Consider the following 25,076-nt stretch of genomic DNA (forward strand, 5'->3'; position numbering starts at 1 on the left):
AGGTTCAAGTCTCTCGAGCGTAGCTCGATGGGATTTGGTTTTAGCATGTCCATTAATTCCGTGTTGGACATGGCTTTATACGTCAGGCACAGATAGCCTCTGAGCAGGCGGTATGCCACTGAGTAGAGCTGGAGTTTCTTTAACTGGGCAGCATATGGCATCTGTTTGAGCCCTTTGATCCTCTTGGTGAGGTACTTTTGGGGTCTTTCCAGTTGCTGCAGGTATCTGGTAAGGTACATCCCAAAAGGGGCATTGTACTCAATTATGGGCCTGATGAGGGATGAGTAAAGAGGCACGATGACCTCCCCTGATCTAGATGTGAATCCCTTCATGATTAGGTGGGCTATATAAAATGTTCTTCTAACCACTTTGGCCACGTGGTTGTCAAATGAGAGATTGCTATCAACTTGGGTCCCCAGGTCCCTAATTACTTCTTCTGTACTTAATGGATTACCACCTATGTGGTAATTTGTGGGCACTTTGTTTTTGCCAAAGGAGATGACTATACACGTTTTGGCATTTAGCTTGGAGGCCATGGCTCTGGCACCAGTTGTCTGTTTCTATGAGGCCCTTTTGGAGGATGCTTGTGTCGGCTGGAGAGTCGATTATGGCACCCAGTTTGCAGTCATCTGCGAACTTGGTCAGCCACAGTCCTTCCGTGTTGGCCTGTACCTCCGAGAAATATATACCGAACAAGAGAGGTCCCAGGACTGAGCCTTGTGGGATGCCACTTGTAACTGGTTTGGAGTCTGACATGGCTCCAGCAATTCTAACCATATGGGTTCTGTCCTTGAGCCAGTTTGCAACCCATCTAGTGACATAGGGGTTTATATTTAAGCTGGTGAGCTTATCTATAATGCCCGAGTGGGGTATTGTATCGAAGGCTTTTGCGAGGTCCAGGTAGGCTGTGTGGACCACCTTCCCTCGTCAATGGCCTTGGTAACTGTTTCAAAGAAATCAACCAGGTTTAAGAGGCAGGATCTGCCCTTAACAAAGCCGAACTGGTAGGATCCAGTGTCTGTAGGTCCCCAATATCTTTATTTATGAAGTCCATGATGATCCTTTCCATAGCTTTGCAGACCAAGCTAGTCAGGCTTATGGGGTGATAGTTTCCAGGATCCGTTGAGGCACCACCTTTGTGGAGAGGGACCACTGTTGCTGTATGCCACTCTTTGGGTACATATCCTGTAGTAAGGCTGAGATTGAACAGTAGTTTTATGTTTGGGTTTAGCTCTTCTTGGAGTTCATGTAGGACGCAGCCGGGGACACCGTCTGGTCCCATTGATGCTGTGTTTTTTGCTTTGGAGAGGGCGGCTCTTACCTGAGCATCTGAGATGTCAGGGGGGCAGCTCTCTGCTGGGACAGATATTTGCCCTTTTGGTGGGGAGTTTGCGCTGCACCTGTCAGCTAGGATGTTGGCAATGTCTGTGGGTTTGGTGTATTTTTTGTCATTTTGGACTAATTCTGAGCATATCTGGGAATTCCCCCCAGGTTCCTAACATAACTAAAGAAAGCAAAGACTATTGTAAATAAGTCATCCATTATAATGTTATGTAACTAAAATAAGCAATTATGGATTTAATTAGGACAACCTACTCTTTTCAATAGGTACCATGTTTTTTTTCACATCCACCTGAGCTACAACCAACTCAGGTAAATGGGACCTCAGTCTAACATCTCATTTGAAGGATGGCACAAAAAAAATTCAGTTCTGTTTGTAGACTGAGCACTAAAAATCAGGACATCATCTTTTTGCAGAAGCCTCCCTATACCCTCGTGGTAGAGGTTCAGGGCCCAGTTTGATCTATTTCACTGGTGCAGGGCTCAGTATGAGCTTTTTCATTGGTTTCTTTGTGTACGCTGCTTTGCTCTTGCTTGTGCATAGTGCACCACTGCACAGAGGGGGTAACTCTTGGTGCTTATAGATGCAGAAGCACCAATATAAGTATTTTCCCTTAGAAGCGGATACTATCCAGCAGAGCAGTTCTTGAATAGTTCTCAGATGTTCACTGAAACACCCAGCAGAGATCTTACCTCTTGCCTATCATCAGACCCTATAGACCCCCTTTTACAGGCCACCTTCTGTACACCCCAGAGGTTAGTCACCCTAAAATAGCTCCCTGCCTAATACCACCATCTTTTTTCCTTATATGCTGAGATACCAGGTTCAAAACTTGCATTATGGCCTGTTAGTTTCCCTCTGTTTCTCCTGCAAACCTGGTGCACGTTTTTTTTTTTTTTTAAAGCAGTGTAGCAACTGCCACATATACAACCCCTTACTCCTAAATAACTCAAGTACAATTTGCGAGAGATGCTCCTACACTAGGAATCTGCAGTCACTGGTCTCTCACACTGAAAATGGCAACACTAAACAGGTTGTCAGCTCACATACCACAACTCCTATTCATAATATGAACCCAACACAAACTTTCATATGCAGAGTTAGTATTCTCCAGAAACCTACCTAAACACCAGAGGCCTCTAAACCACAAACATGCTACACCTAACACAACACTCAAAGCACCCAACACATGTAAAAACGCTAGCACCTGTGTCTCACCAAATAAGCCTTTAAGGCAATGCACATGTATCCCAAATGTTTTAGTTATAGGTGACTCTAAAGTGAGACATACAGATGCCCCATTCTCCAAGCTAAACAACGAGAAGGTTACACCACTACAGTCAGCTGCCTGCCTGGTGCAAGATTCACTAGATCACACATGCACTCAAGTCTCTCAACAACAAGCACCTTTATGACTCAGTCATAGTTCATGTTGGTGTGAACAACCTGAGACGTACCTCTCTGGACTATATGAAGAAAGACATGATTGAGCCCTCTGAATACGTGTGAGAAACCCAGCCCCATGACTGAGTGTGCACCCTCTGTGCTCTTCAGGGAAATTGTGTTTGGTGCAGAGAACTACATCTGGAATACTGTGTGCATCTATTTTTGTTCCAAGTGAATAACCCTCACCAGTGTTTGTGGTGAGGATTGAAGCTCCTTGACTACTGGCCCAGAGGAGGGACATCACACCTCCAATATCTGTAAAGACAAATCATTAAAGTGCACTATAGCACAAGACCCAATCGGATTAACTTCTTAAAGGTCAGGTCTCTTGCATGGCAGTCAAATCTGCCAGTTGTTGTTTGTCTTTCAGCTTTTCCCGGTTAGGGGTCGCCACAGCGGAACTCCGGTCCGCTAATGATTAGCAGTAGATTTTTATGAAAGCCGAGGTGCCAGCTCACTGTCCAACCTTCAACGAAGGCACGCCCATTTACGCATGTCTTTTGAATGCCACCCAACCGCGGGGAGGACATGCAGACTCCACACAGAAGGCACTCCAGCCGAGAATCGAACGGGAGAACCTCTTGCTGTGAGGCAACAATGCTACTGCCAGTACTGTGCAGAAAATGACAGTGACAATTTCTTTCTCCCTGCTGTTTGTGCCAGTAAAAACTCCCAGACTTTCTCTTATAAACATAAAAAGTTGCTAAAATAACAGGATTTATGCTCTCTTGCATTTTTTGAAGTATATGAAATCTGAAACTGAAATGTATGCCATTGTTTAGTGCCTTCACTCCTCAGGGATTTGTCCGAAAGCCACAAATTTTATGAGGAACAGACCAAACATATGAGGCAAAAATCCCAGCAATCTGCAAAGATCTAGACAGTTGCGAGGCTTGGAAGTTGAGTATAAACATAACAAATGTCCTTTAATTACTCTAACTTTATTTTTAAGCAATCCCTATTATCTGGAATAGCTCCAAAAAAGTGGAAGTATGCCAACGTTATTACTATTCATAAAGTAGGGGGATGTTCGGTAAATAAATTTAGACCAATAAGTCTCACGAGCCTGAGTGAAGCTTTGAGTGTATCTTAATAAATATATTGGATATGTACAAGGATAATATGTACTATGATATCTACCAACATGATTTTACAAAAGGAAGTCTGCCTATAACAAACCTTGTTAATTGTTATGTCTCGTACATAGTTTAGATGTCTGTCTCTGATGTTGACTTGTTAGTGATATAGAGGAGTATATGAACGGCTTGCTGGTCATAACCTGCTTATTAAGTTTTTGCTCATCCATGCCAAAAACACATAATACAGGGTTATTATTGGTGAAGATCATAATTCTTTGTAATGCGTGGAGCTTTATCTGCTGCATGTACTATCAGTTACAGGGAAAAAAAAATCACCAAGTGTTTTGTTGGCTTTCCAAGCCATAAAACACTTAGCAGATGTTGTCAGAAAGGCAGTGCAATGCTGTCTGTCACATTTACATTACCTTTATTGCCTCTCTACTGAATAGATTTTCCACAGAATATCCAGATTATTGTTTCATATTTTTAGTTTCTTCCTCATAAAACCTGTGGTTTCCAAACAAACCACCGAGGACTGAAGTCACTAAATAATGACATATATTCGAGTTTCAGATTTTGCATCCTTCACATTATTTAAATCCACAATGCACACTGGAACACACACCAAGAAATCTCCAAGGGAACTCCAGGCAAGAGCAGAACCAAAGTCAAATTTGTTAAGCAACAATTTATTTCCACAAAGCTTTTCGTTCAACTGATAGCCGAACTTCTTCAGACAAACAGAGCAAACAACACCACACCCATATATACATCTCCCTTTACAAACACGTTAAAACTAATTAGCATTTAAAGGGACTATACCATAAATATCTAAACTGCAAGTTAAAAATAAAAAAACATTTATACATGATCAATAAAATATTACCTACTAAATAAAAACCAACATCCTCAAATGCTGGACATGTAAAAATCCTACTTAAGACTAATATAAAATAAACCTAATCCAGTAAAAAATCAAACAATCATGAAATGTTACCCCAACGTTCACATTTCAAAATTTATAAAAACATGCTGTTAATATAATGCTTGCTTAAATCTCGTACGAACATGTAGGCATATGGACATAAGTACACGCCAATATATGTGCAACTACCATCAACACAAACATCAGATGGCCATTGCTCAGTAGACTTCTTAATTTCAGTATGCACGAAAGAGAAATCTTGTCATTAACACCCGGAGCTCTGTAAGAATTCAACCTCAGCTGCCAAATCAATTCCTCTCTCTCTAACAGTAACTGGTAAGGGCCCCCTTTTACATCTGATGTAATTGGATTTAAAACCCTAAACACAAAAGAGTGAGTGGGATTCTCACTACAATGTTTGGCCAGGGCATTCTCTAACCTAGCCTTCCTTATGCTGTATACATGCTCATAGATAGCACAGTTGTGTACACTTACCATAAATGTAGATGTTTGAGTGTATTCACTGTTGCAGTCATTACATTTGGGTAATCTGCTGGCAGGTTGCCCTCAGTCGGCCTGAATTCCAAAGTCTTGGGTCCTGCATCGGTTGCTGTCTCCTCTTCCATGACGTCAGGGGTATAAAACATGCAGCAGACACCATTTTCTTTCGTTTTTCTTGCCCCCGATGTCAGATGCCCCCAAAAAGGTAGCAAAAAAAAAAAAATATATATATATATATATATACATACATGCATCAATATAAACTTTACCTTCATCTACAAGCAAATACACCACATAGGTTGAGATAGAGAAGGAAAGACAAACTCCACAATGACAGGGGGATGGCAGGAGAGTAACCTGGACTGCAACAGTGAATACACTCGATCATCTACATTTATGGTAAGTGTACACAACTGTACTATGTTCTTCGTGTTTCACTGTTGCAGTCATTACTTTGGGTAGAGTCCCAAAGCTATGGTTGGGATGCTGGAGCTAAACAGCATTAGGAGCTGCTATGAGGCCCTGCAGAACTGCAGTTGCAAAGCCTGCTCTGGATTTAGAGTAAAGAGGCAAATGATAATGCTTTGTAAAGGTGTGAACAGAACTCCAAGTAGCAGCCTCTACAATGTCTTTGGTTGGTACTCCACTTAGAAAGGCTGCTGAAGTAGCTGCAGCTCTGGTGGAATGAGACCTAATGCCCTTGGGCACAGGTTTACCATGGTGTAAGTAGCAGAAACGGATGCAGTGGCTTATTTACTTTGAAATTGTCTGCTTTAAAATAGCCTTGCCCTCTGATCCTGCAGCAAACGATGGTTCCAGATTTGACTTCCATTTTCTAGTAATACATTGCTAGAATGTTCCAAAGTAAATAGAGATTGCTGTTATTTAATTCTAGATTTTCATTAACATTTAACAAAATTAGAGATTTACTTACTTTAATGTATTTGAAAATATGGCTTGTATAAAGTTGCTGACATCTTCCCAAAATGTTTTTAACTTTAATGCAGTCATGGAATACATGTATCCAATCTGCTTTACAATTTTGCAAACATCTCCAGCATATAACATTATTAGAGGTGTTACATTTTTTTAATCTATGTGGAGTAAAAAAAAGATCTATGCAGGAATTTCCATGTGTAAATTCTCCAGAATTGCATGTTGGATGTCAATTTAACAGAATTTAGTATTTTGGTTTTATTTTCCAATGATAAATTTATTGAATGACCTTTTGTTATAGGATTCCAAAATTTTTGATTGATTTTAACTCAATAATTTATTAAAATGTTACATAATTTTGATGTCAAATTTTCCCAATTTTGATTATTATATACTATTTCATATAAATGAGTTATAAGTGTAGGTCTATCTCTAAAAGAAGAATTGTTAATTATTCTGCATAGATCTTGTGAGTATTGTAATATACTTTGTAATAATACCCAATCTGATGTAAAGAGATTATAAGTTTTTATTATAATTTGACTATCCAAAACCTTATGTTCATTAATGTATTGTTGACAGCAAATTAATCGTTTCTTTTCCCAAGTAATGAAAACCGTCCTATGCATTCTGTTTGGAAAATTTCTTGTTACACTGAAAGGATATAAAAGTTCTAGCCATAACTTTATATCTGTATTAGAAATTACAAATCTTCTAAATGAATTATGCATATCATTTATGTATTTTAGATTAGTAGGTTTTGTTAGATTGTACCGAAGGCTAGCGCATAAGATATGCCATGGTTTATTAATATGATTGTCTATCATTAAATTCTTTATAATGGTATTTTAATTTGAATAAATAACAGTGTGGACAGATTTCCAGTTATAAGAATAGCACGGATCTATCCAATTTATAAATATTTTAAAAATGGAGGCTCTAATATAAGTTTCAAGATCTGGAAAATTGATTCCACCTAGTTTCCAAGGTCTAGTGTGATGTGTAATAGCTATTCTGTTTTTATTAGGATGCCACAGAAATCTTAACAATAATGTATTTATTTCTTTTTAAAAAATGTTATCGGTATTACTGGAATGACTTGTGCTATATATAGTATTTTTGGGAATAATATCATTTTTATTACTTGCAATCTATCTTCAAATGTTATATATATATATTTTATTCCATTTTATTATATTTGACAAATTGTGTCTATGATTTCCCTATATAGATTTCCTAGATAGTTTAAAGTGAGAGTTTGTTTACCAATTATATGATTATCCTTTATTTGAAAATATTTTTTTTATTCAATATCATAAAATCTGATTTCATTTTTTTAAAATGTAGTCCTGAAATCGAATATAATTTTTTCAACTTGTATTTCTAATTCTTTTAATGAATTTTTAGAAGTTGTTGTGGTAAGAAGTATATCATCTGCAAATAACATTATTTTTGAATTATATTGATTACATAAGTTTATACTCTCTATTTTGGGATTATTTCATATTGAGATAGCAAGTATTTCAATGGCTAATGCAAATAATATGTGGGACATGGGACAACCTTGTTTTGTGCCTTTTGTCAATGTTATTGAATCAGAGGTGAAAGGTCCTAATTTTACATATGCTAAATTGTTTTTATATATGTTCTTTATTAATGAGATGAAGGAGCTAGGAAACTCAAAATACTCTAATATCATAAGCAAGAAATTCCAATTTAAGGAGTCAAATGCTTTCTCTATATCCAATGTAATTATTAAGGCTTCTTGTTTTTCTCTATTTAAATAGTCAATAATAGTATTCTTTGTATATTATCATAGGTACGCCTATTATATATAAACTCTGTTTGATCTTCATTCATAATTTCTGTCATCGATTTCTTAATCCTACTGACTAAAATAGTCATAAAGATTTTATAATCATTGTTGAGCAATGAAATTGGTCTATAGGAGCTGCATTTTGATGTATCTTTATTTTCTTTTATTTTAAGAGTACTTAATGAGTATCTCCAAGATGGTGGAATGCTATTGTGTGCTTGTATTTCTATTAATGTTTTTTGGAAGACTGAGATTATGGATGATGGAAAGATTTTGTATATTTCGGCTCTGATGCCATCCATTTCTGGAGCTTTATTATTTTTGCTTTCTTTAATTTTCTCTGAAATTTCTTTACAAGTAATTTGTTTTTGAAGCTCTAATTTTAGATTTTCTGGAATTGTTTTAATCAGTTCGGGTTTTAAATCTAAATTAAAGATTTTTGTTTGATTTCCTTAAGAAACAGCATATGAGTTTAATTTTAATCTTTCTAGTGCTAGATTAGTTTTATGTGTTAAAATTTCATTGAACTTCTCATGCAAATCATTAATCTTATTAGTAAGTACATTTGTTAAATTATTTATTTTTATAATTTGATTTTGTATATTAAGTAATTCTGATTCCCATTCTTTTAGTTTTTTTTTTTGTACCATGTGATAATTTTACCATAAATATAGGCTTTTAAAGTGTCCCATATCATGACTATGTTGAGTTCATTAGTAAAATTAGTGTCTAAAAAGAATTTCATTTCTGAGTAACCAAGGTTTAAATTCTTTTAGCTTCGTAATACATGCTGGAATTCTTGTCATTTGTATTAATTTCTTAAAGTTTGTTTGAATATTAATAAGAATTGCTCTATGATCTGATAATGAACATGGTATTATTGTGAAACTATTTATCTTCTCAACAAGGTGTTGTGCAACATCTATTCTTGTTTGGGTTGTAAATCTGTGATCCTGGTGCGAAACTAACAGTGAGTTGCTCTCTCTAAATTTGAATTTATCTATTAAATTATGATTTTCAATCCACTTTTTGAGTAGCTTCGCTATAGGGGTTATACATAGATTTCTTTTATTAGTGGTCTCAGAGTTATCAAGAATACAATTAAAGTAGCCTCCTATTATCAAACTACCTTTATATGTTTTACTAATAAAGTCTAGATGTTTGTCGTAACTTTTCCTATTCCTGGAAACCAATAAAGATTCACTAATGTCCAGATTCTATTATTGTATTTTATTATAACTAGTGTTATAAGTCCCTCTATCTTCATAGCTATAAAAATTTTGGGGATTAATAACATTTTTCTCCACAGTCTCCTGACTCCTCTTGTTTTGGTTTTATATGATGAGTGTGCTATCATTGTATATTCATTTGGATTCCATAAGTGCTTTTCATCAGATTTAAAGTGAGTCTCTTGAAGAAATATAATTTGTGCTTTGTATAATTTTAAATATTTTAGTAGGTTTGATCTTTTTTTTTTTTGGATTATTTAAACCATTTATGTTCAGTGAAAGTAATGTTAAGTCCATATTTTTTGTTGATTTTCATGTTTGAAAATAGTTATAGTAATATTCAAGTATATCTCGTAGTATTGTATTTGGAACAGATTTATCTTTATTTCCTGTATCATAAATAGACTGAATCTCTTTTGTAATACCTTTATATTAATGCTCATTTCAGGCCAAAATAAAAAAGTGAAATTTAAGTTAAGTAAAATTATTTTGATTAATATAATCCTTTCTTTCAATCTTCCCCTCATCACACATGGAATGACAAATTCCTAAACAGATAAAAAAAAATATCTACCAGATTAACACTCATATTTGGTTGACAGAGCTTCTTATGCTCCATTCTTGTATTATTAGAGACTTTGAGTTTATAGACTAGTATATATTGAATGATATTTATGATTCTACGTATTATGTACATAGTGAAGCACTAAACTAGATGTAAGTTAAAGACATATATGTAAAGATATTCTTTATTATGAACATATAATAACCTACAATCACATTGCTTAGTATCATCTCAAAGAAGTTGAATCTATTATCAAATTGTTCTAATGCCATCTTCTTTTCCCTTTCTCAGTCTCCTTTATGTATAAGAACAATTTGCAAAGACATACATATATATTTTATAATATACTCTTTTCACTGAACCATTCAAAGTGACTGACCGACTGATATCAGTTTTAAGAGCAATTCTGAATCTGCTGTAGTTATATATTTTCTATATATGTACATGACAATTATTATCATGGTAATATATGCATCATATGTTCAAATTAATCATTTAAAAGAAGATGATATATGGATTCTTTTCCAAACACATATTGATTGTTGTGAAATCTATTTTACATAAACATATCAAAATTTAAAAGATTCATTGAATGATACATGCTTATAATTTTCCCACAAACCAAAAATTGTATTGCATATACAGTTGTAGTATTGTTTTTCATCAAAAGAATATACAATTTTTGTTAGTGTAAACATAAGGTAAAACTCTACAAACTAGTTATTGTTCTAAAAATAATTTAAAACTCATGAATGACTTGTTATCTTGATGGAAATCTTCAAATCATTCACTGTTCCTTTCTTTCCCCTCTCTACTTCCTGTTTATGATTCTATCCCATCAAGACTGTCATTGTGATTGAAAATGAGATCTTTAAGAGATATACTTTTTATAGTATTACACATCTATATTTGTTGTGGATGTTTTGTGCTATTAATTGATATAAGCAGTTTCATTTTACGATAAGTAGCATTAGAAACATCACTATATTATGAAAGAAAAGCAAGAGAATAATAAACTAGATTATGATTAATAAACAAAATAAATAAATGTACATACGTTTTAGTTTCAGTCCTTTTAGTGTATATTTCATTTTTAGTAGATTCTTTGAGAGTATTTAAGCTTGTTGTATTTTTTATTTCAGTTCTTTGCTGCTTCTTTTTTACATCAGTCCAAGATTTTTTTTTCTTGGGATCTTTTCAATGAATTAGATGTTGACCAGTCCATTTCTTCTGGAATTGTGATTACATTATTATTCTTGATAAAGGAAGATGCCTCTTCTATGTTGTCGAAGGTTCTCATTTCATTTGAGTAAAAAATCTTGATTATCATAGGGTATGCAAGTTGAGCTTTGAATTTGTTTGATTTCAGAAATTTTACATCTGGTCATGCTTTCTTCCTTAAGCCCAGTACTCTAGTTGAATAGTCATTATCAAATCTTATTTGGTGTTGCTTATACTTTAAAGGATTTTTCCTCCACGCTGACTTCAGTATAAGCTCTTTATCAAGGTATGATAAAAACTTTACTACAATGGATCTAGAAGTATTAGGAGAGGATGATGCAGGTTTTCCTATGGCTCTGCGAGCCCTTCTCTATGCCATTTGACAGTCCTTCTTTTAGATCTAAGATTTCCGGCAACCAAAAATTTAAAAATAGGATGATGTCCTCACCCTCAACCTTCTCTGAAAGACCAAATATTCTGATATTTGTGCATCTTTTTCCGTTTTCTAAATCATCTATCTTGTTGATTAACCAGTTATTTTGTTTGCAAGAGAAATTCACTTTGGTTCTCTTCTTCCTTCAACCTTCCATCTATATCAGAGAGAGATGTTTCGATGTCCATTATTTTTGTTTGTTGCTGTTGTAATAATTCTTTAAAGACATTGGTTTGCTTTTGGCAATTCTCTTTTAGATTTTCAAGGTTGTCCTTAAAATTATCCATTTTCAATGACAACTCCTGCAGTACAGAGGACATCAATTGGATTTCCTTCTTCAAGGCTGTTTCAGAGTGTGAGTTCTTTGAGTTACTCATTTCCAAGTGGCTATAGTAGTCTCCAGATTAATTTGACAGGAAAATATTGACAAAAAGTTTTCAAAGTTAGTACACTATTAGTTCATAAGTTTATCAATAATAATTGGATATTTTTGTTTGATTAAATTAATTATTTTCCTGTTATTTGAACAAGTTTTGTGGAGCTCTAAAAAAATGCTGCTACCACTTAGCCATTCAGCCCCCCCCCCCCTTAAGTAGAATCTTAGTTGTCTGTGTACGTCCAAGGAATGCAGAATTCTCTCCCCCTTGTTCTGCAGATTTGGATAAAAGGTTGGCAGATGAATTGCTTGGTTAAGAGCCACACTGGAAACCACTTTAGGCATAAAAGTAGGATATGTCCTCAGAGATACCCTGTCTGGGTAAAATATGATAAAAGGCTCTATAGCCACGAGGGCCTATAGCTCTGAAACTCTTCTTGCTGAAGTAATTGCTAGTAGCAGAGCTGTTTTCTATGATAAGAACTTTATATCAGCGGTAGCAGCTGGTTCAAATGGAGGCAGTGTGAGCTTTTCCAACACATAATTGAGGTCCCATGCAGGCAATGATGATCTTCTAGGAGGCCTTACATTTTTGGCTCCTCTAAGATACTGCTTTAGTAAAGGATGAGAAAAGATTGGTGACTCTGTATTGTAATGAGCCAAAATGGCAGAGGCATGGATTTTAATTGATGAGAAAGATAGGCCTTTGTCAAGCATCTCAGTTAAGTATTGCAATATCTGAGGAGTATTTGGTTCTGCTGCATCAGTTCTTGTGCTTGATTCCAAGCACAGAATCTCTTCCATTTGTCAGCATAAAATTTTCTAGTACTAGGCCTTCTGGCTTCCAAAATGACATCTATCACAGTTTTACTGACAGGTGTTGTTTGTATGACTACATGATCAGCCATGCTGCCAGGTTCAGAGTCTGTAGTTGATTTTGCAGGATCTCATTGTTTTGCTGGGACAGTAGTTGTGGTCTTTGAGGCAAGGTCCAAGCTGGGTATTGAGGCAAGTTCCTTAGGATTGGGTACCAGTATTGGCGGGGCCAGTCCGGGGCAATTAGTATCATCTTTGGTTTCTCTTGTCTGACTTTTAGGAGGACCTTGGGGAGCAGAGGAGGAAAGGCGTAAACTGATAGGTTTTTCCAACTGAAGGATAGGGCGTCCACCTTCCATGCTTGTCTGCGATAAGTCCTTGTGCAGAATCTTTTCAATTGATACCTTTGAAGAGAGGCAAATAGATCTATGTCTGGGCTCCCCCATTTCTCTGTTATCATGCTGAAGACTTGTGGATTTAGTTTCCACTCATGAGGGTCCATAAGGTTTCTGCTTAAATCATCTGCCAGAGTGTTTTGTTTTCCTGGCAGGAATTGAGCTTGAAGACGTATTTGGTAGGTCAAAGCTGTGTTCCACAGTGCCATGGCTAATCTGCAGAGGGGGTATGAGTGTGTGCCCCCTTGCTTGTTTATATACCACATGACTGTGGTGTTGTCCATCTTTATCAGTAGTTGTCCTGGATGTAGTAAGTCCTTGAAGGCTGTTAGGGCATTTTGAACAGCTAGCATCTCTTTCTGGTTGATATGCAGATGCATTTGTTTTGGTGACCATATGCCCTGAATGCATCTTCCTGCCATGTGGGCCCCCCAGGCATAATTTGATGCATCTGCTGTCATGGTTTGGCTGGCAGGGAGTAGAGTGAATGGCCAACCCATGTTTTGGTGACATGCCTTTGCCCACCATGGAAACTCCTGTTGCAGGCAGGGAATGAGAGGAATCATTGTTTCCAGACTGTGAGAATGTTGACTCCATAAACTTTTTAGGTACCATTGAAGTTTCCTCATATGCAGTCTTGCATATGGAATCAGTAGTATGCAGGATGCCATGAAGTCCACAGCCTGCAGAATTTGTCTTGCAGAAGACTGAGTTTTTGTTGCCATCAGTTTGAAGTAAGTAGTCAGTTGCCTTTGCTTGTCTGGCGTGAGGTAAGCCATCTGGGCAGTTGTATTCAAGCTTGCACCCAGGAATGTTATCTTTTGAGAGGGTACCAGTTGTGATTTCTTTTCATTTATTGTGTACCCTAGGCATGTTAGAAGCCTTTTCACAAACGCCAGGTGTCGAAGAAGAGTGTCCTTGTTCTCTGCTTGAATGAGACCGTCATCCAAGTAAGGATATATTCGTATACTACTTTGTCTGCAAAATGCAATTACTGGTGCCAGGCACTTTGTAAACACCCTGGGTGCAGTAGATAAGCCAAAGGGCAGTGCAGAGAATTGGTAATGCATTAAGCCAGCCATGAATCTGAGGTATCTTCTGCACGATTGCCTTATTGGGACATGCAGGTAATCCTCTTTTTGATCTAAAGTCACCAGCCAGGCATTCTTGCCTAGCATGGGCAGAAGCTGCTGCAAAGTCAGCATTTTGAATTTTGGAATGTCCAGGTATGTGCTCAAAATCGATAAATCCAGTATTGGCCACTAGGCCTTGTCCTTTCTGGGTACCAAGAACAGTTGAGTAAAAACCTTGTCCTTTTTCCTGTTCTGGTACTGTCTGAATGGCCCCCATATCCATGAGGGACATAACCTGTTTCTGTGCCTCTGCCAACTGATTTTTTGGCAGATCTGGCCAAACATTTGCCATTGGCAGTGTGTGGAAATGGAATCTGTATCCCTGTGATACGATGTTTAGTACCCACTTGTCCTGGGTTATTAACTGCCAATTTTGAGCAAAAAGTGCTAATTTTCCTCCTATGGGTGCTGCCAAAAGGTAAGTGCTTGGTGAAGGCAGAGGGAAGTCATTGGAATTGCTTTCTGTAGGTTTGTGCTTTATCTCCCCCAGATTTGGAGGTGGAAGCGCCCCATTGCTTTGACCTCTATGAATCTTGCGCCTGGTATCTGGAACCCTAAGGGCATCTGGATTTGCCCCTTTGAGCTCTGTCTGACACAGGAAAGGACCAAGTTTTGGTAGGCCAATGTCTACTGAATCTTGGTGGCTGCACTTGTAAGAAGTCTTTAACAGTTTGCATAGACTTAGCTTTGTCTTCCATTTTCTTTAAAACCTCTTCTGCCTTAATACCAAACAGAGAATCATGTTGTAAAGGTGCATCTAGCAATTTAGCTTTAACATGATCAGGTAAATTTTGTTCCTTTAACCAGGCATGCCTCCTAATCACAGATCCAATAACTGCGGCCCTGCTGGAGGCCTCTAAGGAATCAAAACCACATGCTTTCCAACTTGTTCAGCTGCATGCAATAATTCCTGCAATTCTTTATTTTCTGCACATTCTGAAATCAACATCATTTTCTGTTTCAGCAATCCCATAACATGTTGTTGGCACTTAAGCATATGAAATTGACAGTTTAAGGCCCTGATCGCCAAGGCTGCAGATGTATAAACCTTTTTTCCCCATCGGTCCAGTGCCCTTGAATCTCTGTCAGAGGGGGTAGGATTTTTTGCTGTTGAGGCCTTAACTCCCTTTGGACCCTGTGAAATAGTTTCAAGATCAGCAGCAGGGTTTCTAAATAAAAATTTATGCGAGTCAGGGACCTTGTAATATCTGTCAGGCTTACTGGGAGATGGAGGTAAGGAGTCAGGGGACAAGACTGACTCCGAAAACACGTCTTCCACAATGTCTAAAACAGGGGGAATGGCTAAAGGCCTGTGCTGAGGGAGAAGGTGGAAATCCCTGAGCCTCTTTTTTGATTCTGAGAAGTCTCGACTCTCCTAGTGAAAATGCTCCCTCAAAGTATGCAAGGTTTCTCCAAATAAATAATCCTCAGGAGGAGATGCAGATGGAATAGACTCCTCAGCATCAGAATCCTCACAGGGAGGTATAGATAATTCCTGATCAGAAGAGGAATCAGAGGAAATACAAACCTGATCTGAAGAGTCATAATCAGTGTCTTGCCTGGGCTTCTTATCAGGAGGGGGATGGGTACCCCTGATCAAGGTAATAAGGTCTTCAGCCATTTTGATCATCTGTTTTTTAGGCATAGAAGCCTCTGCATGTGGCTCATGCATCAGTTTTTTAGTTTTAGAAGTTGCTTTTATCTTTGGTTTTGCAGCTGTCGTCGGTTTGCTATACAAAATGTTGAGGTCTGAATACACCCTCAGAAGCCGGTGCCTGCTCAGCGGCTCCGGACCCATCCAAGGGAGATGCATCCGTCGGTCCAATACCCTGAGTATCTTGCGGCATGCCAGACTCCACATGGGTGTCGGTAGATGCCTGCAACTCGAAGGGAGCAGGTATCAGGGGGTGCGAAAATGCCTCACTGAGTACCGGTGAACCGGCGACTGGCTTAGGAGAAGCTTCGTCGTCGGTTTTGGATCTCGACTGCCTTTCTCTGTCCTTTTCTTTGCGCTTTTTATGTACTCCGGTAGTCAGATTGATATCCAATGACATTTCTGGGCAGTTAAATCTGTTTCCAAAATACTTTGATGCAAAAATATACCGACGCTTAATAGTGCGTTGGTTAAATCTAGCACAAAACCGACAGCCAGGCACGTTGTGATCAGGGCCTAGGCAAGGAATACAGTATAAATGGAAATCCTTATGAGGTATTTGCTTCCCACAAGTAATACAATTATTAAAGTACAGTTTTGTACCTACCATAAATGTAGATGTTCGAGGATCCACATTGCTGCAGTCCTAACTATTGGAACATCTACATTTATGGTAGGTACAAAGTGGAATCAGGGTAAAGGCCATGGAGGCTTCCTTACCAGACTCCTCAGCTATGTCTGAGTTCCCCATGACACTGTCAATTTAGTTTCACTCGGGGGGATCCATGATTTGTCTGCTTATTCTGTGCTCTCGCAGAAACCTGCCTGAAGAGTTAGTTGCAAGCTGAGCGCAGTCTCCCATAAATGTTGTGTTTAGAATCAACACCTGCCCTGAAGAAGTAACTCCTTGAAAGCCATCTGTCGTAGAGAATCTGACCGCCTGGCTGGAGGGGTAGAGAGTCCCTTGTTTAGTGTGATTCCTCTGAGCCCCACAAAAATTTCCTTTTGAATGCAGGACTGTCCTTTGCAGTCAGCCGGACTGACGGGGCCAAAAAGGCTGCTCATCTCTTCACACCCAGAAACACACCCAAGTCTGAGAGAGGAGGAGGACTGACCTTTTTTTATTTATTTCACAGAAATCTAGGCATCTTAGCAGCACTGCTATGACATAAATCCAATGCTGTAGAAGGTCTTCTCTTTTCTTGAGCTAGAACAGCAGTCAGAAGTAAGGATAGATTTGAATTCCTTTTTTAGCCTGAAGTAAGCTATCACTGGAGCCAGAACCTTTGTGAATTATAGGCACAAGGTAAGCTTCCCTTGAGATCTAAAAGTTACCATCCAGTGATCCTTGCCCATGAATGATATCACAGAACCCATGGTTTGGGTATCCTAATCCCAATTTTCTTTGAAAGAGACAGCCTTCCTCCCAAAGGTGCTAGACTGGGGAATCATACAGGGATAAGTCCATCCCTTAGTAGGCCAATTTCTACTAAACCGATTTTTCTAAGACTGCTTCCCACAGGCGAACCAAACAACAGCCATTTTAAGCATATGTTTCTAGGCAAAGAAGACTGAAGCACTAGGAGAAACCCCCACTGAAGTAACATCTTTTTCTGACACCGGTAAAAAGCAAGAAAAAAGTTTCCCCGACGGGGTACTTAGCTTTAGTGAAGACTTCGGTTCTGAAACTCAAACTCGAATATTTCAGTAGTTGGCCGACCGGCACTTGCGAAATGCTTCTGCTTCGGGCACTGCGTGGCAAGAAAGACTAAAGAAAATGGTGTCGGCTGCATGTTTTATACCCCTGATGACCTGACGTCATGGAAGAGGAGACAGCAACCAACACAGGACCCAAGACTTTGGAATTCAGGCCGACTGAGGGCAACCTGCCAGCAGATTACCCAAATATAATGACTGCAACAGTGAAACACGAAGAACATCCTTTCTTTCAACTTCCTGTCAGTCTTGCCCACATAAAATGCGGGACAAAGCTGACAGGTAGCAAGGTAAACTACAGACCTCAAAGAGCATGTATATCTTCCCTTTATCCTGCAAGTTTTGTTAGCAATTGAAAAACTGGCCCCAGTTGCCAAGTGCCTGCAACAACTACACGCCTCACACTTGAAAGTCCCATCAATCTGGTGACACATTCCACTATTCATCTCCATGACACTCTTTAAATTATAACCTTTTCTGTAAGTGACGTAAGGTCTGTCGCCCAATTTACCTATTATGTCAGAATCAAAACTGAACAAACCCCAGTTTCTCACCAGAATACACTTTATTAAATCTGCCTCTATGCTGTAAGGGGTAATAAATCTCATCGTAAAACTCAAACCATTATCCTCCACGTTATTTTCATCAATGGAAACAAAAGAGAGGGAGCCTGTGTTAGTGTAACCGGTACTAGACATCGTGGTTTGTAAACTCCCATTCTTCTTCTGTTTTGTACCTCCCCTATTATTTCCAAAATCATTGACACACGGTAACCTCTCTTGATAAACATGTCCTTTAAAACCTCACATTCTTCAACAAAACTAACATTTTCTGATACCATCCGAGCAGCACAAACCAATTGTCCCTTGACTATAGAGTTCTTCTGATGTTGGGGGTGGGCACTAGAGTAGTGGAGCATTGTGTTAGAATATGTTTCTTTACAGCAGATGTTAGCCACGAAACACTTACTTACAAAATCCTTCTTCAAATAAACATCTAGATAGGCTATGCTGTCCTCCTTCACATTATGTAAGTGAACACATCCTATTATTGTAGTACCTTAAAAGTTTTTTGTTTTTTTTTTAACAGGAAGTTAGGGGCACATTAAGGGTAAGGACAGCAGGCAGAAACAAGTCTTTTGCTCTTTAAGGTCAAGCAATACACCACTCTGGCACTCTTAACACAACTTTTTTCTTTTTCTGAATACTGGAGGATAATCAATGCATTCCATGCACTACAAATATTTTAATTTGTGAAATAAAAAAAAAGTATTTCTGAATACTGACTTGATTTTGTAACACACAGATCAATTATTTGTACTCTCAAATGTTGTGGATTTGACCAGTATGTTGCATGTTGGACAAAAAAACAGCTAAATGACAGAACACCTAGGGTTAGTGTATAAGGAATCAACTCTAAGGAATATAACATCAAAAGAAGTGTGTTGCAGAGTACTGCATAGTATATGTCACCCTCGGAGTATATATATAAAAGGGGGTATAAAAAGGGGGGAAATTTAAGGGAATGGTTGGATACAAATAATAATAGAATGAAAAATATTTCTATGATGGCAAAATGTGGAACCTGCAGATATTGCAGGTATACAAACGATGGGCCATATGTGATGATAAGCACCTATGGAGCAACCATTGCATGCCCATGAAAATGCAACTGCAATACGTTGAAGTTAGTATATGTAGCAACCTGGGTATCATGCGAAGCATTTTACGTTGGTACAACCAACCAGAGACTAAGAAATAGAAAAGCTGAACACCAAAGAGCAATTAGGAAAGAAAATAAATTTAATGCTCTGTTTACTCATATTAAAAAATGCATCAATTTTAAGAAGTTTATTTTCTTCACTCTAGATGGAGTTTATATAGACGGAAGGGAAGGGGACATAGAAACTGAAGTAGAAGTCAAAGAAATGAGATGGCAGATGCATTTAAATGCCCAAAATTCACCAGGGCTGAATGACATTTTCCTTAAACCATTGTTAAAGCAAAGGGTAAATGTAATAAAATAGATTTTTTATGGTGATTTTTTTAGCGTACACATGTAAGGTATTTATAGAATTTTTTTTAAATAAATATACGTATTATAATGTATATGATTTTTTATATAAATGTTGGTAAATTGTGTTAAAATGTTTAAATTAATGAGGAAATTGTGTAATTAATTACTAGTGAGTAGTAACTGGATGCTGCTTCTTTTTAAACAGTATGGATTTGATACCAAAATGACTCTGATGATGCTATATGAATTTAGCGAAAACGCTTAGTCTTTTTGGTGGTGTATAACAAATTTACGTCTCATCTATGTGGTTGGATTTTTATTATTTTATAATTTTAACTAGTTTTGGTGTTTCTTACACTATTTGATACAGTTATGGAATATGGTATAGGGCTTTTGTAAATATTTTAAAACCGGTATTAAAATGTTGCAGAGAGTTCAAAAATACTTTAGTTTTTCACCCTGTAATTCTTCCTAGTAAAGGCTAAAAAAATTAAACGCATCAGTGTATTACAAAATCATGAGACAGGATCTGATATTGGTGCAAAAAAAGTGAAACTTTGGAATGAACAGGCATCAAGATTTTAAGACATGACCATCCAACAGGAAACAACAATTAAAAGTCGATTAAGATAATATGAAGGCAAAACTGGAAGAAACTACTTCCAATTTAGAGCAAGTAGTAAATGGAATAGGCTGCCAAGTGAAATAACAGTTGCTAAAATTTGGAGAGTTTCAAGAACTAATTGGATCAGTGGACTGGTATAACAGCTTTTAGACCATGACTTTAAGGAGTATGGCCAGTAGTGATTTTTTCCCAAACATCTTTTATTAAATTTTCACAAGGCCCATTTCAATACTAAACTATGGCTTGTAGTGATTTTGTATGAGGTCTCATAACCTAGTGATAACATTGTAACATTTTAAGTAATATAACTTGTCTGCCTACACTGTTACTTTTGTCTTACAAGCTTTGCACCATTCATTTCTATCTTGTGATATTGCTGGTCAGCTTCCTAACTGTAATCTCTTACACTCACAATTCTCAATTCTTCTTTTATTCTGCGTGCTTTTTGCCCTGTGCCTTCTGACCATCAAGTCACCCATTTATCAGAGCATGTATGTTCCCCAACAGAGTACTGGGTAAATCACCCAAAATTTCAGTCATACAGGAAGCTATGAGAGGTGCTTGTGTCCCTGTTAGCATCCAGAGATGCGAGCAATGGAGACATTTCTACTTTAAGCCATAGCTATGCCCCTGGTTGTGACATAAGCACCTTTATCACAAAAGGCACTATCAATGCCTTCTATCTCAGCATGCATAATCCTCTGCATGCTCAGGCAAGGTCTGCTGTTATTGGGGAGCCCCTGCTAACACTCACAACACCAATGCCTGCTTTTCCTGCTCCGAGGCCTTCACCCTTAGCACTGGGGCACCAGTACAGCTGGTCAGAAGCCACTGGTGAGCCACAGCCATTCATTTCACATCCTCCCCAACCTGTCCCCACCAGGGCCCACTCAGCTATTCAAAACGGTGTAATCAGAATGCAGCCAGGGGTTTATCTGTGTCACCGAGTGGGGAACATTGATCTCATTTTACAGATTCATAGCAGGTTATTAGGCTAACGGTCCTAGGGCCTTTACAAGTCTAGCCATGTTATACCCATATTCTCTAACTGACATTGGATAGACGGTCACTATTCACAGAGCAAGTCTATGATCAGCACTGACTGCTCCTGTCCATGAAGGACATAGGTGCCACCTCCTGGGTGAATTTATGGTCTGCCATCCAACTAAGTTGCACTTGAACAGGGTTATTGAGGAGCTCTGCTTCACATGAACTGACAGTTTATTCCAGAGGAGTGGCAATCTCTGGGAGATATGTCTCTCCAGCATGTTCTGTTAATGTCACAGGCTAGTTTGAGATGCCTGGAGCAAGTGACTCTTGTCCAATTTGATTTGCGGATGTGCAGCATGTCCATTAGGGTAGGGTCAGAGACTGCCCGGTAAGCCAGGCACAAGTTACCTCTCAGCAGCCTGTGGGATACAGAGTACAGTGACATGACCTTCAGTCTTTCCATGTAGGTCATATTTTGGAGGCCTTGAATCTTCTTGGTAAGAAACCTCTGTGGTCTCTCCAGCTGTTGCAGGTGTCTGGTGAGGTACATGCAAAAGGGAGCACTGTACTCTATTAGTGGTCTGATGAGGGTCAAGTACAGAGGAGCTATAACATCCCTAGTCTTGGATGCGATGACCTTACTTATGAGATGCGTGCATCATAGAAGACTTTCCATAGCACTGTGGACACATGGTTTACATTGCTATCAACTTGTGTTCCCAAATCTTGCACCACTGGGTTTGAGCTTGGGGGGGGGGGGTGCTGTCAATACTGTAATTTGCAGGGACTTCCTATTTGCCAAAGGGGATAAGAATGCACTTTTTGGTGTATAGTTTTTGTCCGTGGCTTTGGCACCAATCATTTGTCTATGTTAGCCCCTTTTGTAATATGTTAACATTGTTTGGGGACTCAGTTATTGTGCCCAGTTTGCAATCATCAGCAAACTTGGCAAGGCACAAGCCATCTACTTTCGCCTGGACTTCCGAGAAATATATTCCCAACATAGGGCCCAGCACATATCCTTGTGGTACGTCACTGTTAATTGGTCGACCGCTAGAGGTGGAATCCCAATACCTTTATCCTTTTAAATTTTGACAACTGCTTTATCCTACTTAAGATCATAGTGGAGTGAGAGCCAAGCTTGGCATGCAGTGAGTGTAAGGCAGAGAGAATCAATCCTGGAAGGGATGCCAGTGCATCGCAAAAACAAACATATACACAAAACTAACTCAGTTATGAGTGACTTGAAGTATCGCCAATTTACAAACTTGTAAAACTTGCATATACACATACCTAATTTAAACTAGATCACCAATTCACCTAACAGGATACTGCAGGGCTGTGTGATAACATTAGAGATGCAAGAAAAATTCCACACAAAGACAGAGAGCATTGAGACTTTGCAAAGAAGACAATCCAGCTGGAATCTAAACTAGAGAACAAAGCGTTGTGAGGAAGCAATAATAACTACTGTACCACAGTGCTACCAATCATTTTTCTATTTTTGCAAGACACTGTGTCATCTGGTTAATGCAGATCTATTTAATTTACTCAGTCACTAAAAATAAATATGTAAATCAACCACAATGTATTTTGCTGTTTTTTTAAGGAAGCCAACTACACTAGTGAAAACTACATGCAGTACACATTTTAAACTCTATACAATGAAATCATGCTACTCCGTCATCTCTCCCTACACTGCTTTATACAAACTGCATTTTGAAATAAGACTTCTCAAAACAATGTAACATTCATTTTCAGTAAAAATAAGACAGCTTTTTACTCAAAACTCTTAAAACAGGGATAAAGTTTTGGTTGCATTCAGCTGTATTAAGGCTTTATTCTCTTCTTTAAATGTACACATTTTGGGAGATAGCAATCTTCTCAAAGTAATCCACAAAACAAATGTCACATGTTAGAGTTACTCAGGAAGAGAAAGTGGAATTTTGGAAACCTTTAAATAAGGCCTGACAAAGTAATGAAGCTGAAACCCACAGGTTCTTAAAAACGGAGAAGATATACCAAAACTTAACCCATTCAAACTGCATACTTGGATATTCAAAACAGAGATATTTTGCTTCTACTATAATTCATTCTCAATTAATTCAGTAAAAAGAATCATTAGTTAACAAGATTTGTTAAAAATCGTTTCTAAGGTGTACTCACCTTCAGGCATGACTGTCTGTGTCAGTCTAGATCCTGCAGTTGGTGCAATGGTGTTGCTATGAATGTTATACTTTGCACCTTCAACAGCAAGTGTATTTGAAAGGCCCAGAACACCCAGCTTTGCAGCACTATAATTAGCTTGTCCAAAATTGCCATAAATACCAGCAGCAGATGATGTCATAATAATTCTACAAAGAAAAGATATAATAATTTTCTTCAGTAAAAGACTAACCTGATCTAAGACAAGGTAAAGTACTAACACAGATAATATGACACTTTTAAGAGCAACTGGTAGGTTGTAGAACACAGTCCTGTACAGAATTATGGAATGCAACTGTGGTGCAGAAATTTGGACATTTAAAGGACAAATTTAAAAGGGATACGACCCACACTGTACACATGACCAGACAATACCTCAGCATATGCAGAAGGACACCTCAACATATGATACAAATCTCCAAGTCTGTTGTGAGCAGATCTTCAGAATATCATGGAAAACCACAGTTCTGAAATGTAGAAGAATATGGTACTTTGAACTAAAATTACTTGACTAACAAATTTCGTAAGGTACAATTCTGTGAGGCACACAATAACAGCAGATTTCACACAAAGACTCGGAAGTGGGCATTAACTTATGTGATATTTTGTTTTTTCTATCAGCTTTGTACTTCAAGCAGTATACTCCCTTCAGGTAATGGTCATCGTTGTACGCAGACTGCTGCATGCATATTCAACACTTCCGATAAGTTACAATGTACTATAAGCAAAAACTGAAGTGCATACAGAACTTACCATAGCAGCACATCTTTAAGAGTCAATCCTGGGTTTACCTACCTTCTGTTTCCTGTGTCCCAGCTTTTTTTCAGCACTTCTATTTCCCTGTGAGTGCTGTCATGTATTCTTTGCTCCATCAAGCTAAGATGCCCTGCAGGAAAGTGTGTTTGTGGCAAACATTTGGCTCAGCACACTGAATTTAAGCATGAACAAAACATCCAATAAACAATAAGAAATGCTTTCCCCAAACATCATACCTGCAATAAAAGGTAACCCCATACAGTGTGGGGGGGGGGGGCAGGGAGAATAAAAGTACAGTTGTGTACACTTACCATAAATGTAAATGTTCAAGTGTATTCATTGTTGCAGTCATCACACTTGGGTTATCTGCCTGCAGGTAGCCCAGAGTCGGCCCGAATACTAGAGACTGAGCATTTCTGCGTCAGTTGCTGTCACTTTAGGACTGACGCGTTAGTTGCCGTCACTTTAGGACTGACGTCAGGTTGTCAGGAGTATAAAAACAGGCAGCCGATGCCATTACATCAGTTTTTCTTGCCCCAAATGTCAGGAGCCCCCTAAATATGGAGCAAGTTATGGTAGGGGAAAAACATCACCAGTAAAAAGTAAATACCAAAAGCCCTGTAAGGGGTGAATAACAGGCATAAAAAGGAGAGAGAGAGGGACAAGGGGTCTGGAGGGTGGAAAACCAGGACTGCAACAGTGAATACACTCTAACATCTACATTTATGTTAAGTGTACAAAACTGTACTATGCTCTTCGTGTTTCACTGTTGCAGTCATCACATTTGGGTTGATTCCCAAAGCTGAAGAATGGGTGGAGGCAGTCAAGAAGCATTGGGGCTGGCTAGTATGCCCTGCAGGACTGCTGTTGCAAAACCCACCCTGGATTTGGAAAAGATAGG

At 38.2% G+C, this 25,076-nt stretch overlaps 1 protein-coding gene across 1 annotated transcript in view; it reads right to left on the reverse strand.

Annotated features, from left to right (window-relative positions):
* The window catches only part of HSD17B4 (hydroxysteroid 17-beta dehydrogenase 4), a 1,616,359-nt gene that overhangs the window by 1,123,504 nt on the left and 467,779 nt on the right, over positions 1-25,076 (reverse strand). Inside the window, exon 8 of the mRNA XM_044059338.1 lies at positions 23,381-23,568. Within this exon, the coding sequence (XP_043915273.1) occupies positions 23,381-23,568 (188 nt within the window). The remainder of the gene's footprint in view (positions 1-23,380; positions 23,569-25,076) is intronic.

Source organism: Protopterus annectens, chromosome 17.part0 (assembly GCF_019279795.1).
Source record: "Protopterus annectens isolate FY-2018-M chromosome 17.part0, PAN1.0, whole genome shotgun sequence".
NCBI classification, from domain to species: domain Eukaryota; kingdom Metazoa; phylum Chordata; order Ceratodontiformes; family Protopteridae; genus Protopterus; species Protopterus annectens.